General features: G+C 36.9%; 1 protein-coding gene across 5 annotated transcripts in view; it reads left to right on the top strand.

Moving 5' to 3' along the window:
- Positions 1–14,132, top strand: part of PIGN (phosphatidylinositol glycan anchor biosynthesis class N) — a 112,937-nt gene that overhangs the window by 78,778 nt on the left and 20,027 nt on the right. For all 5 annotated transcript variants that reach the window (XM_033424984.2, XM_033424985.2, XM_033424986.2 and 2 more), the window contains 6 exons: positions 239–325; positions 3,172–3,227; positions 3,523–3,598; positions 5,521–5,594; positions 9,402–9,444; positions 11,963–12,015. In XM_033424984.2, coding sequence (XP_033280875.1) covers positions 239–325; positions 3,172–3,227; positions 3,523–3,598; positions 5,521–5,594; positions 9,402–9,444; positions 11,963–12,015 — 389 coding nt within the window. The remainder of the gene's footprint in view (positions 1–238; positions 326–3,171; positions 3,228–3,522; positions 3,599–5,520; positions 5,595–9,401; positions 9,445–11,962; positions 12,016–14,132) is intronic.

A 14,132-nucleotide genomic window follows, 5' to 3' on the forward strand; every position in this document is an offset into this window, starting at 1 on the left:
TACACATATGGCAATACTACAACTCAGTTCCCTATATTATTAACAGTATATTTTACCTTTCGGCAGATGTTATTAAGGTGAAATTAAGCTATAGGAAAAGATTTATTTGTTTTTGTTTGTTTTCTTGTCAGTACAAGTTATCTTTCTAGCTATTGTAACTTTGACGGTAAGTTTGCTTTTGAGGGTAGAAGTAAGCAAACTGTTATTGTGCGTTTATAAATTTCTTCTTATTTCACAGGTCTCCAGTATCCAATTCACCTATAATACTGATATAACCCAGTTTCGAGACCTCTATCTGGATGACATCCGTAGGGCCTTTTTCCTTGTATCCTTTTTATGGACTTCTGTTTTAAGGCACTGCAACCTCCCATTTAATGGAGTAAGAAGTGGGAGGGGTTTCTGCCTGTCATTTGGTAGTGGTATTACCTTGGAGGCCATTTAACCGCCCTCTCAACCATAATTTTCTCATATAGTTTACACTTCAAAAAATTTCTGAAACTATAGAAAAGCATAAAGAATGATATAACAAACAAATGTATATATGTGTATTCCTGCCATCCAAGATATCAACAACTAATATTTTGTCACATATGTCACACATTTTAAAAAATTAAAATATTACAGCTAAAGACAGTCTCCTTTCAACTTCCAACTCCAAACTAATTTCCCTCATCCAGAAGACACCACTATTATGAGTTAGGTTTGTATCTTTTTATGTGTATTTTATACTATACTCATGTTATATAACATCTGTCCCACAAGGTTTTTGGATCACATCAGAGGCAATATTGTGTGAAAGTTATTTGTATTAGAATTTTGTAAGACAGTGTGACAGAATAAAGTCTCATTTTGGGAAGGCTGGCTGACTGGGTTGAAAAAACTCATAGGGAGATATTTCCTTTGAACTTACCGTGGTGGAGTCTGGACCTTATAGGTCCAGAAAATAAATGTTCTTATTCTCTCCTCTACCTCTTGCCTTCACTCTCAATTTTGCTTTCTGTCTTTGCAGATTCCTTCCACTCAGCCTATACTAATAAAACACTTCTTCCTTTGAACCCTGCATCTCCCTAAATTATAATTTCATCTTGTCCTCTGTGTCTACTACCAAGCTCCTTGCTGCTACCATTTCCTCCCCATTTATGTACTATATCCTCAAGCCTTGACCAGTGCCTGGCACACAGTACTTCTTCAATATTTGTCAAATGTCTCTGCTGAAGTTGTCCTCTCGTGGTCTGCAGGGCCTTCCTGATTGCACAGTCTAATCTGTTCAGTTTTACTTGACCACTCTTACAACATTCAACTCAATTGACTTTTCTCTTTCTTTTCCCTTGACATCCAGAACATGATCCAGGTTCTCTTCTCAGCTTTTTACACCATCTCTATTCTCCTTCATGGAAACTTACTCTTCCTATGCTCTTGAACCATGTATGTTTTTCTCCAAGCTCTATCATTAACCTTCTCCTCTAATTGTACCTGGGTAATGTCATCCTCTCCTATAGCTTTGACTGACACCTCTGTACAAACAACTCTAAGATCTACTTCTCCAGCCCTGACCTCTCTGACCTTAAGAGTCAAATGTCCAACATCCTGCTGGGCATCACCAGATATATATCCACACTGACTAATGACTGCCCACCCCTCTCCAAAATCACTCTCTGCCAGGTTTCATCTCATTTAATGGCATCGCCATGCTCCCAGCTACCCAGGGCATCAAACTTGTCATATTTAACAACTCCCTGTCCAGTTTTAAAGTTCCATGGTCTCCCCTCCTTCTCCATTTCCACTCTAACCACACTGGTTCAGACTTTCCTTGTCCCCAACATAGATTACTGAGATAGCTTCCTAACTGAATTTCCTGCCTCTAATTATTTGTATCCCTGATCCAAATATCTCACTGTTATTGGTATTTCTTATTTATATTACTCACCTAAAATTCTTGCCAGCTCTTCATTGTCTCCACAATAAAGTTCAAGGTTTTTTATTAATATGCCACCCATCTACATTTCTTGCTTCATCTTTCACTGTACCCTTCAATAAACGCTCAGCTTCTATCACACCTGTTTACTGTTTCTTGACTACACCATTTTATTTATTTTTTTCTTTTGTCTGCACTGGGTGGCATGTGGGATCTTATTTCCCTGACCAGGGATTGAACCCCGCACCCCCTGCGTTGGAAGCATGGAGTCTTAACCACTGGATCGCTAGGGAAGTCCTTGACTACATCATTTATTTCCCACTGTTTACCTTTAAATTCATCTTATATACTTCTACATATCATCATAATCTTAGTCACCATATGAGCACTTTAAACTATTTTATTTATATTTATATTCTTAGTGCCTAGCTCTGCCTCTGACATGTACTAGATGATAAATCTTGCTTGGTTAGTTGACTGGTTGAATGCATGGAACAATTAATATATTTAAGGCTCAAGTTACCAACGCAAATGCCGCTTTTTCACTGAAATTTGCCTTGATTCATACTTCCTTTTTAGTGTGTCTGTACCATTTTTGTGTATGTGTTTATGATAATAAAGTAACTAACATTTATCGAGCCCTTTCAGTGGGCCAGGCACTATTTTAAATACTTTACTAGCAGTAAGTTCTTAGACCCCAATATAATTAATACCTACTTTTTATTACTGCACTATTACAAATGTAAGTTTAAGAAATGTCAAAAAGATGTTTACTCTTTCTCATTCTCTATTGAATTATTTTAAAACATGATATCTTATTTCTTCCTAAGCCTTTCAAAGAACCTGGCACGTCTCACATGTAGTGGGCACACAGCGAGCATGTATGAAATGAAATCGTCGTATTTCAGCTGAAAATGTCTATCGCTTTTTTTTTTAATCATTAGCAGCCAACTACAAATAGCAGTAATCCAACTGTTTATGTTAGAGGCAAGGAAAATAGTAACCTTCCCAAGGTTACTAGTGACAAGGATGACCTCCCATGCCTCATTGTTCTTAGTACATTGCTTGTTCAGTCTGGTTCTTTCCAAATGCATTCACAAGGAGATACAATGGAACACTCATTTACAACAATTTATGATCAAATGTACAAGTAGAAAAGCAAATTACCCTCATGGTAGAATAGGTATATCTTTTCTCAATGAAAAAGAACTTTTATGAATTCTGACTTGTTTTGGCATTTCCTTAACTCTATTTAGGTTTTCTTCTTAATGACGGCCTTTTTTGGAACTGGGAATATAGCTTCTATTAACAGGTAATTTAAAATAAAAACAGCATATGTATAACCAGAAAATAATACAAATAGGGATTTTGTTCTGTACCTTGCTTTTTACACTGAAGGATGTATTTTGAAAATTGGTATGTATGGGCACATACAAGTCTATCTCATTCGTTTTACTGATTTTATAATAGTTCTTGAGACAATGTATACTTGTGCTTTAGTAAGAGTAGGTTTCAGAAAATTAGGTTAAACATGCTTTTTAGAAGAACGTTCTTTTAAAGTTACAATGTGAATTCTAAACTCCGTTTTCTTTTTGTTGATTCCTTAGCTTTGATCTTGCCTCTGTCTATTGCTTTCTGACCGTGTTTAGTCCTTACATGATGGGAGCCCTGATGATGTGGAAGGTTGGTTTTCTTATTTTCTTAAGATATTGATTTATAAGATTATGAACTCATTGTGACAATTAAGATTATGTAACATGTGACATTAATATTATAAAGTGACAGAGTTAAGTCGCATGGAAAGAAGATACCTTCTCAGACACTGTTGAATGGGAAGTCGGACACTTTACCTTTTACTTCAAAATATAATCTTTTTACTTTACTCCTAAGCCCATTTAACTTCAAAGAAGTAGAGAGGCTGTTAGTCCCAGGAAGTCCTATCAAAGGTGATTAAAGCCTGTGGGGAGTGAAGGGTGGATCAAAACTGCCTTGCTCCTCAAGATCAAAGGCTCCCCGAACTGATGTTCCCCACCCCCAAGACTGCCAACGTGTTATCATTTTTTCTCATAATCCCTGTACTTAGAACTGATTTATTCATTCAATAAATATGTCATTGAAGGCTTATGAGCACCGGCTAGGTACTGAGGGTTCTAAGATAATGACAAATTATCAGCTTTCCAAGGGTTCAGACTCTCCAATAGAATGTAATTCATGCTCTTTCCCTTTTTCTCTAGGATCATTAAGCTTGTCTTATTCCCTCTACCATAGTGCCTGGCACATTTTATGTACTTCGTATATATTTGTTTAAATAAAAGAACTAATATCTGCCTAAAATCTGATTGCCTTCTATTCAGATCACATAAGTAATAATTGTTAAAGTATGTGTTTATTAACGGATTAATATCCTTTTTTTTTGTTACTGCACTAATACAAATGTAATTTTAAGAAATGTTAAAAAAGATGTTCAGGGACTTCACTGGTGGTCCAGTGGCTGGGACTCCACACTCCCAATGCAGGGGGCTCTGGGTTCGATCCCTGGTCGGAGAGCTAGATCCCACATGCTGCAACTAAGAGTTCGCATGCTGCAGCTAAGACCCGGCACAGCCAAATAAATACATAAATAAAAATATTAAATAAAAAAAAAAAGATGTTCATTTTCTCATGTCCCATTCTCTACTGAATTCTTTTGAAATGTGTATTAACAGTTTCCTTAATCTTTATTTACATTTTTCTTAAAGGTAGTTGTTCTTTTCTCAGTCTGTTAAAGATCATGGGCCTTTAATTAAAAACAAGCAAAAAAAAAGAAAGAAAAATAGAAGTTTAAACTAAATGCTAGACTTATAATCTCTAGCTTAATTCAGTAAGCTTTACTGACCTAATATATTTGGTCACTTTCTTTGACTGATGTGGCTGGAAGTGAAAATTCTCCTGGACCTCTGTTTCAGTCATGTAGCCTTCACTACATGTAGCCTTCGCTTGAACAAGAGTCTTATGCAGTTTTGAACATCATTTCTTTTCCATATTTTCTCCCTCCCCTCTTTGTTTAAACATTGTGTGTGTGTATTTTTTTTTTTTAATTGGTCACTGGAAAGCAGTATCTCAAAATATTAACAGTGTTACACCTGGATTATAGATTTTTTAACCAGTGTAAATTTTATTATACCTTTCTCCATTTTTTTTACAGAGTATGAATTTTATAATCAGAAATAAATTAGTATTAAAATAAAACAACAGCAAGCAATGGTAAAACAGCTAAATCATGTTAATAGAGTTGTAGTATCAAATAACCAGATGAGTTCAGGGATCTGTGAATCAAATCATCAGGCTCCATAGTTTATTTGATTTGGGTCATTAATTATTATACTGAGTTAAATAGAACAAAAATTTGGAATAGGCTTTATTTGAAATATTTGTTGTTATCTTTTACACTACAAATGCTGTTGATGTGGATTTTTAAATCTGTTTTCGTCACCATTCTATATGTCATTGGTATCACGGTTTTATTTCAGCATTGGCTTTTCACTAATACAGACAAACTGAGAAATTGAAATATTTCTTCAAATGCTACAGCTACCCATGGCATCATTTGTTGTTCTTTTAAACAGATTTTAATCCCCTTTGCTCTTGTGATGTGTGCTTTTGAAGCTGTTCAGTTAACTACCCAGTTATCATCAAAAAGGTAAGATGAATGTTTAAGAAACATTGAATTTGTTAGTTTTTAGGAAATGAGAGTTAACACTTGAGGGTATTTTGTGTGATTGCTATTAAGACACAGTAACATAGATTTATTATAAAAATGAGAAAAAAATGTTTCACCCTTTTAGTCAGAATTCAGTTGTCATGAGAGGAAATTAGTTGATTAGAGCCTGTAGCAGAATAATATGCTTTCTCAACAATAAAATGTTATTAGAATATTATTCAAGCTAGAGAGGAGCCCCCCTAGAAAACTATAAAATATAAACGTTAAATTCTTGTAGTTAATAACTTGTTTATTGTAGATATAACTGTGCCTACAAACTCCAAGGGATATCATTCTGTTTTCTTTTGGATTATTTCTTAAATGTGTATTAGACAAATGTGTTAACATTATATCATTTTACATGACTTGAAATTAACTTCTAGATGTCAATAATTTACATAGTTTCTTAGTCTTGATTTCTACACTTTTGGCAAATGGAATGGGAAGTATCCTTTCTGAGTTTCTAGGAATTGCTGGAGCAGTCAGTGTTAAGCAATCAAGAAGCCGTCAACTCAACTATTTGCTTTTTGGACGCAATGAAATTGTGTCATCAGCACAGGACTGATCAGCCTCTCTGAAAGACACGAGATAAATGTGTAGCTTCTTAGCAGTTTCGTTATTCTTTTTTTTTTTTTTTTTTTTTTTTTTTTTTTGCGGTATCCGGGCCTCTCACCGTTGTGGCCTCTCCCGTTGCGGAGCACAGGCTCCGGATGCGCAGGCTCAGCGGCCATGGCTCACGGGCCCAGCCGCCCCGCGGCATGTGGGATCTTCCCGGACCGGGGCACGAACCCGTGTCCCCTGCATCGGCAGGCGGACTCTCAACCACTGCGCCACCAGGGAAGCCCCTCGTTATTCTTGAATCAAACTGGAATATTCAATGCTGAAAGAAATAACTAATATTAGCATAAATTTGCATGTTCTTCTTGATGAATTTAAGCTAGAACCAAGTGTAGCGTATTATTATGTATTTGCCATAATAATAATAATAAAAAGGTTTTCTTGCACTATTTAAAAATAGTGGAAATCTCATTTCTAGACTAATTTAGTATATTTTTGCAGGATATTTACATGAATTTAACATTAAAAGCATTTATACCTTGTCAATACCACATAGAAGATACTTAGATGCAATTAAAAAAAAACTAGTAAGTGACATGTACTTTCTCACATCTCTGTTAACAGATGCAAGTTTTTAGAAGGGCTTTTAATTAAAGTTTAAGAAGACCTGGGGATATGTGGGATGAGAGGTAGAAGGCTCATCAAAATGTGTGTGTATATGTGTGCGTGTATTTGTGTGTGTGTGTGTGTGTGTGTGTGTAGTAATTTTAACCTGAGACTAGTACGATGAAAAACTAAATACAAAGGGAGAGTTTTAGTTTTGTTCGTTTGGTATTTAGTTTGTTTAGTATTTAGTTTTTCTACAACGAAAAACTAAATACAAAGGGAGAGAACTGAGGCAAAGATGACAAAGTTGTGGCTTTATAAATGTCTTCTCTTTTGACCTTTAAACCTTTACAAGTCACTGACATTCCCCCCTAATATAACACTGACCCCTCAAACTTAACATGTCGTACATTGAACCCAGCAATTCCCTTTCTTCCTGTTGAACTCTGCTCATCCTGTTTTCTTTTTCTAATCCGTTGCACAAACCCAAATCCATCCATCCCTCATTGCCAAATCCACTCGCTACATGTCACTGTTATCGTCTCTTCTTTCTATTCACATTTTCAGTCACCTCCACGAACCCACTATCATCAGTCATCTTCAGGGGCCTCTTAGCTGATCTCCCTGCTTTTACTCCTGTCCTCCTACAGTTATTATCCATACAACAGACAGAGGAGCCTTTAAAACCTTCCAATGGCTTCTTGTCACAACTAGGAAAAATTCTAAAGTCCTAATTATGGCCTAAATGGCCCCATGTGATCTGGCCCCTGCATATCTATCTCTCCAACCTTATTTCCCACAACTCTTGTGCTAGCACACTCTGCTTAAAGCTGACCCTCTTGCTGTTCTTCAAATACACCATGCACGTTTTCACTTCATGACCTTTGTACGTTCCACACTCTCTCTACCTGCAGTGCTCTTTACTCATATAGTTTCATGGTTCACTCTGTTCACACAGGTCTCTACTTAAATGTCTTCTCCTCATAGAGGTCTCCCCCGATCAATTGACTTTTCTTCCTGACATTTAACACCACCTGACATTTTATTGTTATTACAAACATTCTATTTATTATTTGTCTCCCTGAGTAGATGGTAGGCTCTGTTCACCAATGTTTTACCAGCAACAAGAACAGTGGCTGGCATACAATAGAAACTGAAAACCTATGTGCTAAATTAGTGGTAGAAGTTATCAGCACAAAATAAAACTGGAAATGGCTACTACTACACATTGTGACATTTCTTTTATACACAAGACTGACTTAAGAACGTCCCCCTTTTGGTTCCATAGAGCACTAAAATTTGACCCAGGAAAAATTAGACTTGGTAGAAACAACAACAAATAACACTGTAAAAAGGTAAAACCACCCAGAGTAAAATCTATAACTGACAAAATAATGATGAAGAAGCAAAAAATTAAAAATAGTGACATCACCAAATGCTGCGGAGGATGCAAAGAAATTGCTCTCAGACATTGCTGGTGGGAATGTAAAATAGTGCAACTACTCTGAAAAGAGTTATCCAGTTTCACATGAAACTGCGCAAACAACATAATCCAGTAACTGCACTCGGCTCTTTTTCCTAGAGAAATGAAAACTTGTGTTTGCACAAAAACTGTACACAAATGTTTATAGCAGCTTATTTGTAATAGCCATAAACTGGAAACCACCCTGATGTCCTTTGGTGCTTGAATGGTTAAACAAACTGTGGTATAATGGCAATAAAAAGGAGCAAACTATTGATACACACAGAACCTTAGATGAATCTCAAGAGAATTGTGCTGAGTGAAAAAGGCAATCCCAAAATGTTATAAGTGATTCAAATGATTCCACTTGTACAACACTCCTGAAATAACAAAATTTTAGAAACAGAGAACAGATTAGTGGTTTCCAGGGACTGGAGATTAGACAGAGAGTAAGCAAGAGGAGGATAGATGTAGCTATAAAAGAGTATCATGAGGGATCCTTGTGATGATGGAAACATTCTGTATCTTGATAGAATCAATGTCAGTATCCTGGTTGTGATATTGTGCTATAGTTTTGTAAGATGTTACCAGTGGGGGAAACTGGGCAGAGGGTACATGGGTTCCCTCTATATCATTTCTTGCAGTTGCATGTGAATCCATAATTATCTAAAATAAAAACTTTAATTTAAAAAATCATAATTCATGTCCCTTTCTTTTTAAAATTTTATTTATTTTTTTTTACACAGCAGGTTCTTATTAGTCATCAATTTTATACACATCAGTGTATACATGTCAATCCCAATCTCCCAGTTCATCACACCACCCCCACCCCCCCGCTGCTGTCCCCCCTTGGTGTCCATACGTTTGTTCTCTATCATGTCCCTTTCATACCATTGAAATAAATATTCAAAGTGTTAAATAACATTTTTGAAGTCTAGCCCATCACTGTGGGACAGTAGTCCATGATAATGTGAAAAGAGCCTTTGTCAAATGTAGTATTTTCAGAAGCAGAAATACTAATAACAGAATGTTAGATTATTTGATTATTTTCATTTTGATTTTAATGTGCTTTTAAAATGTGTCTGCAGTATTACATGTGTTTTTTCTTTATTTTTTTCCAGTCTTTTTCTCATGGTTATCAACATATCAGACATCATGGCTTTGGTAAGGCATTACTGGATATTCAATATAAATAAGATTGACAAGCTAAACAATGAGTTGATTTTTTTATATATATATATATTAATTTATTTATTTATGTACGTTTGGCTGCATTGGGTCTTCGTTGCTGTGCGCAGGCTTTCTCTAGTTGCAGTGAGCGGGGCTACTCTTTGTTGCAGTGCGCGGGCTTCTCATTGCGGTGGCTTCTTTTGTTGTGGAGCACGGGCTCTAGGTGTGCGAGCTTCAGTAGTTGTGGCACGCAGGCTCAGTAGTTGTGACTTGCGGGCTCTAGAGCTCAGGCTCAGTAGTTGTGGCGCACGGGCTTAGTTGCTCTGTGGTATGTGGGATCTTCCTGGACCAGGGCTCGAACCCGTGTCCCCTGCATTGGCAGGCAGATTCTCAACCACTGTGCCACCAGGGAAGTCCCCCAATGAGTTGATTTAATCAAGTGAAATATGAATGCATTTCTGTACGTGAACTCTTTACATACTGAGTTATAAGTGCTGGCATAATTTACACATAAATGACTTTCTTTTTATATGACCTATAATGTGGTAAGAGTGCTCTTCTTAGAGTGTCAGAAATCTTCTAACTTGATTTATTAGAATCTGTCACTTTATACACAGTCTTCAGTGGTACATTGTATTTGAAATGAAACTTCCATAGGAAGTTAACAGAAAAAACTAACTTTAGGTTTAGGTAATATACCATTTTCCTACTTGAAGTGCTGATTTTTAACCATTCTGTCAGATTGAAAAAGAAAGGAAAAAAGAGGGGAGGAGGAAGGGAAGGAAGGAAAGAGGGAACAGAGTGGGATGATGTTATCAAGATGCTAGCTCTAATAATGAGTTCTAGTGCAGAACAGGTAGGTGGGCCTCTAGTATGTAATGTATTAACAAAAAGAACCCATTTTACACCTGCAAGTTCAGGAGGGTTCCCCAAACTACCCTAAGGTTTGATAATTCACTAGATGGACTCACAGAATTCACTGAAGACTGTTATATCCACAAGTGTGGCTTATTATAGGGAAAGGAGACAGATTAAAATCAGCCAAGGGAAGAAACGCAGAGGGCAGAGTCCAGAAGGGGTCCAGGTCTGGCCATACTCTCCCCGTGAAGCTGGGACAGCCGTGCTCTACCGGCAGCGATGTGTGACAGTGCACGTGGAGTACTGCCAGCCAGGCTCACCAGAACCTCGATGTCCAGGCTTTTTATTGGAGCCCAATCGTATATTGTTCCCGTGGCCAACCTTTAATCTCCAGTCCTTCTAGAGGTAGAACTGATAACACACGGCCCAAAGCCCTGAACATAAATCACATTATTAAACTGTCCAATGGCTGAGGTCCCCCAGGCAAAACACTCCTATCAGGCAGGACCTAGTAATCGCCTCCTAGTAGCTGAAGGTAGAGGCCAGACCTCTCTTTAGATAGGGTTAATTCTTCATTACACATCTTATGCTGGAAGTGCTGAGAGACGAATGTTAGGGTAACTTCCCAAATCAGATTCCTAGTCACTTGATTCAGATGAGAACATTTTTATGTTGTATCGAACTGGATATATTTCTGAAATTGACCACACATAATGTTAGAACAAATTAGCTTTCAGTTTTGCTCACAAAGTGGCAAATAGACAAAGACATGTTAACAGAAGAGAATTTAAATTCTCTGATTAATTTTATATGAAGAATCAGACTGCTGAGTTTAACTTAGAGAGCCATGTGTGGTCTAAGTTCTGCTTACCTGACTGGCATTGTATCTCTCCTCTCCCTCCTTGTTTCCTCTACCCAGCCTCACCTTGGACCTGCCAAGCTCTACCTGGACTCTTGATGTTTATAAGCGTTACTCCCTCTGTCAGAAACAAACTTCTCCCCGGATCTCTCCAACCTCCTCTTTCCTCTGACTCTTACTTGTCACTTAGATTTTTAGACTTTTTATTGGGACAACCTTCCCTTATTACCCCAGCTGGGGTGTGTGCCCCTTTCTTTGTGCTCCTGTACTTGCCTGTATTTCCAATCATAACACTCATCACACACACACACACACACACACACACACACACACACACACACACATGCCTGATAAATTGACTGAATCAGTCACTAGATTATAAATCTCCTGAAAGAGAGTTTATCTCCAGGACCTAACACAAGGATTAGCACATAGTAGGCGGTCAGTAAATGTTTGCTGATGAATAGATGATACGGCTTCCTTTCACTGCAGTCTTTGGTATTATCGATACTTAGTGTCTTTTATGAAAGTTGGCTGGGTTTTCTTCTAGTTATTCAAGATGTCACTTTTGTGCTTATATGATTGAATGGCAATGCTGTTTGTGGCTTTTAAGCTATTGCTCATTTTAGTCCAAGCAAAAATTTCAATAAAGGGCGGATTCTTATTGATTCCAGTCAGATAGTGGTTCTGAGGGGTCAGAAATCTGAAGGACATAATCCTAAAACAAAGTTGCTTTTAGGCTGAATCTATATAGCCTTTGTTTTTAATGAAGCCATATTTTGTTTTATTTTACAGCATTTTTTCTTCTTGATCAAAGATTATGGCAGCTGGCTTGATATTGGAACAAGGTATAGTATATATTCACATAGAATTCTTCAGAGTGCAGTGAAAAATAGTAACTTGGTATCTTAGTATAGAAGATTTCAATTTGATTTTTGAAGTAAGCATAGCAAGTAGCAATTATTTTAAACCTCTGGAGGTGAGACACGTCCCTCCAGTTCTTGGCATTAACACATTATCAGGTGTTTCCTTGGGATGATGTGGGGACAGATGTTAAGTCTGAAAGAAATGCAGAACAGCAGGAAGGTACAAGGAAAACTGCTTGAATCTGGGGTAGATCACTCCAGTGTCTGTGTTCTCATAATCTCTCAATCTCTCTCAAGAGCAATGAAGCTATTCAAGTTGCAGTGTGAATTTTCTGTGGCAGTTTACATTTCATGTAATCATCATATGCCTCCTAGAAGCTTCAATATGGGAACATGTTAACATGTGATACCTATAACATTGTGTTTTAAAGTATAATCTGAACAAAATGTCAGTTTCCTGTTTATTGTGATTTGAACGTCAATGATTGCCATAATCTGTTAAATTTCTTCTCTTTGAGGGGAAGAAAGCAAGGTTGATCCTTTTGCCTTTTTGTTTTCAAATGCATTCAGAGATAGAATACATTCTTATAGACTAATTTTATTTCCTTTAGTCAGTATTTGTTCAGCCAGGAATTGTGTAGGTTTGGGTGAGGTACTCGATTACAAGTCCTCTGCTCTGTTCCTACCTCTTAGGCAGCTCAGGCTTGTACCGCCTTGTTATTTATATAGAGGTCTGTCTCCCTTGATAGTCAGCTGATTTGACTCTCTTCCATTCCTTGTGTGCTAGGCACAGAGAGGGTACTCCACAGGTCGTTAATTTTGTTTTCATTAGTCTCTTAAGTTTGAAGCTTAGGGAAAGTTTTAATGTGTCCTTCTCACCAGCCCTCTGATCCCAAAGTGTCCAGGCAGGTAGTAGGTCATGGTATGGGCTTTAAGCCAGAGCTCCTGGGATTGATCTATTTCTGCCACTTTTTAGCTGTAAGACTGACAGCAAGTGACTTAACGTCTCTAATCTCTCTCTGTCTCTTGTCGTTTTGAATGAATTAATCCATGTAAAGCGTTTAGCACAGTGCCTGGCATCAAATAAGCTCCAATAAATGGAAACTATTATTATGTTTTTATCCTTCATAGTGTTTCTTGTATTTGAGATACCTCTCCTTATTATCTCCATAATTTGATTAATTTATTTTCATTTTAAACATAGGTCAGAATTTTGTTTGGAAAATATTCTGACAAAATATAGCATTATTACATATGAGACTTTTTATTTTATTCTTAATTGTAGCAAAATATACATAATATAAAATTTACCATCTTAACCCTTTTCAAGTGTAGAATTCAGTGGCATTAAGGACATTCACATTGTTGTACAACTATCATTATCATTCCATCTCCATAATGGTTTTCATCTTGCAAAAAACTCCTCATTCCCCATCTCCACCAGCCCTGGCAACCAACATTTTAATTTCTGTTTCTATGTATTTGACTACTCTAGGATAGCTCACATAAATTAAATTGTACAGTATTTGCCCTTTTGTGACTGAATTATTTCACTTAGCATAATATATTCAAGGTTTATCCATGTTATAGCATGTGTCAGAATTTCCTTCCTTTTGAAGGCTGTATAATGTTCCATTGTGTACAGACCACATTTTGTTTACCCATTCATCCATCAGTGGACACTTGAGTTGTTTCCCCCTTTTGGCTATTGTGAATAATGCTGCTATAATATGGGTTTGAGACTTTTTGATGGGAGAAATTTATATTGGTTTTGGCTCTAAAGAGATGTGAAGGAATGAAGAGGATATATTTCTCACATGAAGATGTGCATCATTAATTTCTACATAGCATCATTAATTTATATTACACAAATTAAGGATTTGATTTTCTCTGATTCACTTGAGGTTTATCTTTACTTGGCAGATTTTTTTCTTCAAAGTACGAATTTCACTGTTATTACCAGTAATAACATGCATAAAACACAAAGCATTTTTAAATATCCATGATCTCAATTCAACAGGGCAAATATTTATTGATCACCCGCTATGCACCAGGTGAATTTCTGGGGATGAAAAACACATTCTCAGGCTCTCAGGGAG

Source organism: Orcinus orca, chromosome 15 (genome assembly GCF_937001465.1).
Source record: "Orcinus orca chromosome 15, mOrcOrc1.1, whole genome shotgun sequence".
NCBI lineage: Eukaryota > Metazoa > Chordata > Mammalia > Artiodactyla > Delphinidae > Orcinus > Orcinus orca.